This window comes from Microtus ochrogaster, linkage group LG5, assembly GCF_000317375.1.
Source record: "Microtus ochrogaster isolate Prairie Vole_2 linkage group LG5, MicOch1.0, whole genome shotgun sequence".
In the NCBI taxonomy this organism is placed as follows: Eukaryota; Metazoa; Chordata; class Mammalia; order Rodentia; family Cricetidae; genus Microtus; species Microtus ochrogaster.
The window spans coordinates 60467324-60473432 of NC_022031.1; the positions used below are offsets into that span (position 1 = coordinate 60467324).

General features: G+C 40.8%; 1 protein-coding gene across 1 annotated transcript in view; it reads right to left on the minus strand.

The window, feature by feature from the left end:
- Positions 1–211: 211 nt before the first annotated feature.
- Plekhf2 (pleckstrin homology and FYVE domain containing 2) overlaps positions 212–6109 on the minus strand; it is a 16201-nt gene continuing 10303 nt past the window's right edge. The window contains exon 2 of the mRNA XM_005362304.2: positions 212–2842. Coding sequence (XP_005362361.1) covers positions 2078–2827 — 750 coding nt within the window. The 5' untranslated portion in view covers positions 2828–2842 and the 3' untranslated portion in view covers positions 212–2077. The remainder of the gene's footprint in view (positions 2843–6109) is intronic.

The window sequence follows — 6109 nt, forward strand, 5'->3', positions numbered from 1 at the left end:
TTAGTATAAATGGGTTAACTTTAAGAGCTAGTTAGCAACAAACCTAAGTTGTAGACCAAGCTTTCACAATCAGTAAGAAGTCTCCATGCCATTATTTGTGAGCTGGCGGCCTACAGGAAAGTCCAGTTACACGACACCTCACACTTAGCAAAGGGGAAAAAAATCTTCAGGTCACAATGTGAAAAAAAAGAAAGAAAACCAGGAAGTAAGCTGCAAAATATTTTTATTGTAAAAACAATCAATAGAGGTTGATAATGTAAATGTTATCTCAGGACATTTCCCCTGGTTCCTGAATTTGTTCAACTCCTGTGCACAGCAAGTTTCCATCCGAATTTCTCTGATTTTATGGTCCTTTTCAAACATTCTTATTGACTACATGTATATGTTTGCTTTGAAACAAACAAAAATCCATCTGATAATAAAACCAACAAAAACAAGAACAAACCTCCAAGCCCTAGTTCTATTGTGCTTTTGTTTCACATTTTCTACAGGGAGACCTATATAGCTCAGATGCTTCAAACTGAACAGCAATGTAAAATTAGTACTGCAACCACAGTGAGCTACCAATGAATCTTCCATCCACAAGACATCTGCACAATTATGCAGGCTTTTCAATTTGAAAAAGAGAAAGAGAGACAGAGAGACAGAGAGAATGTTTAGCCCTGTTTTCCCACATTTAAAGTCCTAGCTATTGCAGCCCGTGAGTGACTAGAATGCACACAGCACGTCCAGTGCTATGCAGTGAACGGGCCTTCGAATTATGGCTGCCTCCAAACAGAAACTACCACGTCTCAAAGCAATCTCACTGACAGTCACAATATAGAGACATCAATGCTCTATTTCCATATATTGCAAAATGATTTCAAAAACAGATTAAATATATGATTGCTTTACAAAACTAGAAACTATTTGGGCATCACAAACTCCATGAACTACACGACGGTCAATCAAGACAATTTCACAATAAAACTGACAATACTTGAAGACAGGGAGTCTAGTCAAACTCAGATCTCCTCCTCCAGACCCTCCTCCTGTAAGACTCCTTGTTTTAACATGGATTTAAACAAAAAAAAAAAAAAGTTTATTTTTGCCAGGCAGTGGTGGTGGAAGCCTCTGAGCCCAGTATTCAGAAGGCAGAGGCAGGTAGATCTCTGTGAGTTCAAGGCTAGCTAGCCTGGGCTACGTAAGTTCCAGGATAGCCAAAGCTACACAGAGAAACTCTGTCTCAAGAAACAAGGGTTTCAAAAGATTTTTCCTTTTAGAAATAATGTAAAGCAAATAAATTCATATATAAAAATGTCTTAGGAAAGAAGAAGCTAATGGAATATGTCACTCTATGTGATAAATTTCAAACCAAATTCCTGAAAGTGGCAGGCAACTGGTTAATTTTAAACATATATGTGACCATTATAATTTGGTGCCTAGAAGATGTAAAAATATAATCACAACTATTTTATGAAAAATATGTATTCATATAAGAGGGGAGATTTAGTTTCTCGTAGCTGTCAAATAAATATTCTTAACTATATCCATCAAACACTCATTTATTCACCACCTGTCAGAGCACCAGTGTCTTAAATCAGAGAAATAAGAAGGTAGGGCTTTGTGTTTCGTGTGGCAACGCTGCCACAGTAAGGCACCGTGTGGCATCCAGAAAAGGGAAGTAAGGAACTTCCAGCCATGTTCTGTCACCGATGTCTGAGCCACTGCACAGAATGCTCGAGGAAAGCTACTATTATCAATCCCGTTACACTCGTGTTCCCATCATCCTGCGCTTTTAGTTTTTCCTTCCGTGGAGAAAATGTACAAGACCTGTTAAATAAACACCTTTCTGACTCACAAGAAAATCATGTAAAACTAAGGAGAACAGAAGCCAAGACTCATCCGCTGTTGGCGATCTGTCCCTGTGAGGAGCAGAGGAGCAAGCGAGGGCCACTGTCTGCAGGATACAGAGGCAAGGGCAGAACTTCCTCAGGCAGAGTCATGGCTAGAGCAAAACTGAGAACTATCAGACATTTCCCCCAAAGCTGATGATTCTCAGATAGTCACACCCAATTAAATATTTCAAGCCATGCCCTTAGTCACTGCTATCATCGTCGTCGTCGTCATCAGACACGTCATTTAAAGGAGGCTTCAGTGACTGACTGTAAGAGTCTGATCTAGCGGGCTGGCAGGCAGCCATGTCCCCAGTGGAAAGCAGCTCATAGCAGAAGTCACAAATCCGCACAGGCTTCGAAGACTGGCTGGGAAGAAGAAATCTCTTCTCAGAGCAGGGACCACAAACAACAAAGCCACATTTGCGGCAGTGGTGCCGCCGATTAACCGGTGTGAATTTGGCTTTCTGACAGCGCATACACACGGTGGCCTCAGAGTCAGGAACCCAAACAGCAGCATGCTCACTACTGGGCGTCTTCCCGCTTTTGGAGAGCAAGTCCGTGACACACTTGTTTATGTGGCTCATCCACTCCGACTTCTCGGTGGCGGTGGCGGCGTAGACGGCGAAGGATTTGGTCGGCGTCTTGATGAGCCATCCGTTCCGCAGCTCCCCTTCATCCTTGATGGAGTCGATGGTGACGTTTTCCAAGGGGATAATGTGTTGCTTGTTGTATTTTTTCTTCTGGATGACAATGTTGCCATATACCAGAATATCATTAAACAGGAAAAACTGCCTTGCTTTGGGCTTCTTTCTGCACAGCTTCGTCAATACTCCCTCTCCAATCAGCACCCGTCCGGGGATGGTCAAGGGCTGACCAGCTGCTCCGAAGCAGCTCTCCACTATACTTATTCGTCTGCTGTTTGCCTCACTGTTTGCTAGGCGATCCACCATTTTTTACTAATAAACCTTTAGGGGGAAAAAAAGAAAAAGAAATTAGCACACAGAAATTACAAATTCCTATAATAGAAAATAAAATATACCAAGATACTGCTTTCCCCTCCAATAGTCTGTCCCTCTAAAGTAATCACTAAACACAATGTATCTTCAGTATTTACAGTTACCCAAACCTCTATCCTACACAGTCCTCCTGCCTCTGCCCCCCAAGTGCAGGATTGCAAGTGTGTGCCATCATGATCAGCACAAATAAAATCAACAGTTAACACATTACGTCTGCAAAATAATACACCCAATTCCATGAAACTGAATCTCAAACTGATGGTGGAGAACAGAATGCCTAATACACACACTTAAAAAACATGAACACTACTTTCCCAATAAAATACATATAACCCCTGAGCCAAGGCTCTAATTTTCTTTCCTGGATTATTCCCAAATGTTTCCCAACATGTTCGCTGCTTCCAGACTTCCCTTCTAAACCAGTCCTTGGGCAGAGATATCTAAAATGCTAATTTGACCCTGTTCTTGTTACTTCAAATGATTCCCCTTAAATTTAGCATAGCATTTAAGGCTCATAATTACCTGGTAGGTTTTTGTTTTAAATTGTTGTGTTTTTTGAGATAGGATCCCATACTATGTAGCCCAGGTTGGCCCTGAATTTGCCACTTCTACCCCAGACTCCTGACAGGCAAGTGTCACCACATCCAGTCATTCCTGGGTCTCTTGTTTCTCCAACCTCAACCTAAGCCATTTTCCACCCGAAACAGAGCATTTGAAGACAACACTACGACCATGTCTCGGTGCATCTCACTGCTGTCTTCCTTACCACTACAACTCCAGCTACCTCTTAACCACCCTCCAGGACTTAGTTAGCATCTCTCTTCCGACACATCTTCCTATGTAGACAAAAACAGAAACAGTGCCGGGTGGTATTGGCACACACCTTTGAGGCAGGCGGGTCTCTGTGAGTTCGAGGCCAGCCTAGTCTACAAGAGCTAGTTCCAGGACAGACTCCAAAGCTACAGAGAAACCCTGTCTTGAAAAAAACAACAAACAAACAAACGGTAATAGCAGCAGAGAATATGGAGGCCACCCTCCATATTTGTTATATTCTATTAGTCCTTAGCTTCTTTCTCCTAAGGACTGAAGTCCACACCTCCACTGGCTGCAGAGAGCCCTGAGAGCCAGAGGCTCTGACATGATCACCAATGTACTCAGGATAAACAAGAACATTTTACCAACCTACTAATTTAATGATCATAGATTTGATCTCTAGATCCAATATTGAGCTCTCTCAAGTCCCTGAATGGTGTTCTATTTCACCCACTAACCGAGTACTACTACCTTAACAACCAAACACACTCAAGAACACCAAGGTTTGAGAGAAAACATTTAAAGACAAACACAACTGAGACAGGTAACCTTCCTTCTTCCATGAGCAGCTCACTGTAAGTCTGGCTATTCCCGAGTCTTTCACACGGAGGAGCACCAGCATGCCTAAGGGTACTTCCAACATTGAACAAGACATTGGATGACTTCACACCTTGAAGCCTTAACTAAGTGACCAGCCCTCTCTGTCTCCGACTCTCCCTCCACTCCTTTTGAGACTAGTACCACAGCTCAGTGACAAGGCACAGGCTCCACCTCCAGCTCCTTAAGGAAAGCAAAGTTTACCATCTTATGATGGTATACCAAAGAAGAGGGTCAGTAAGGTGGCTCAATGGGTATAGGCGCTTGTTGACAAACGATGACTTGAGTTCAATCCCCAGAACACACAGGATAGGAGGACTGTCCTCTGACCTCTACAAGCACAACTTGATAAGCACTTACACACACACACACACACACACACACACACACACACAATCTCTCTCTAAATGTAAGAAAGTAAATTACAGAATTAAAATGACATGAAAAGTCCAAACTCATTTATTATTAAAACCATTAAAATACTAAAATACTTTTTATCATATTATTCATGGCCGTGTAGAGCAACAGGCACCTTTCTTTATACTTTATAGAAAATAAGTATAGCCACCAATTTGATATCCAGTCAAACAAAATTTTGGGCCAATGAGATGGCACAATGGGAAAAGGCGCTTGCTAACAAACAGTTCCATCGCAGGGACCAAAGGAGCTGGGATGGGACTCTCATGTACAGGTTCACCCACTCATACAAATAAACATGTAGTAATAATAAATTTTACTCAGCAAATAAAGATATGTACATGATATTCAACATAGCACTATCTGTAACAAATAGATGCTGCGATGCATCCTTAATCAAACACCAAGAATGAGACAAGAAGGCAACAGAAACATATTCAGTACAATCAAGTGGGGAAAGAAGTGAACATCATCATCTCAAATACACGCTACACTTCATCACACCTAAGACACTGAAGATCTGAAGATACTTACATCTTATGTGCCACTGATTAAAGTCTCCAACTAAACATAGCATATTCTAAATAAGACATTTCAATTTAAACACATAAAATACAATTTAAAAATTTATCTTGAGATAAAATTATACTACTAAACTAAAGTATAATCATAGCATACTAAAACAAGAAATACTTGAAATTCAACAAACTAAATTTGAGTGAATTTTACATCTTCAATCATCAAGCAGAGACTTTGTTCCTCTGGGCCTGTCCAGTAAGATTCCTGCCCTGGTAGCAAATCCTGCTAACTGTACTGCAGAAGTCAGTGGTGATAAAGCAAACAGACTGACTTCTTGGAAAAGAAGGAAGAACAAACCTTCGTATTTTATGTTTAAACTTATCGATGCTATATTTCACATTTAAATTAAAGCTGAGAGAAAATGAAACCAAGAGTTGAATCATACTATAAACTACATTACTGTTGTAAGTCTCCCTAGGCACATCTGTCTAATACAAAAAGGTAACTTACTTCCATATCTCAATTATGAAAGGAAAAACAAATGTTTAATCAATGTCTATTAGATATTTACTTTACTCTTTCATTTACTAATGTTACGTGGTGGTGGTGCATGCTTTTGATCTCTTCACTTAGGAGGCAGAGGCAGCAGGATCTCTGTGAGTTTGAGGCCAGCCTGGCTACAGAGTGAGTTCCAGGACAGGCTCCAACTACAGAGAAACCCTGTCTCGAAACAACAATGAAGTAAGATTGATGACGATGTTAGATGAAGATAATTGACTTTACCAAACCAATAAATAAAAAATAAGTAAATGCAAAGCAAGCCATAGAATGAGTCCAGTAGGGAACACAACTACTATCTGTCTACCCTAG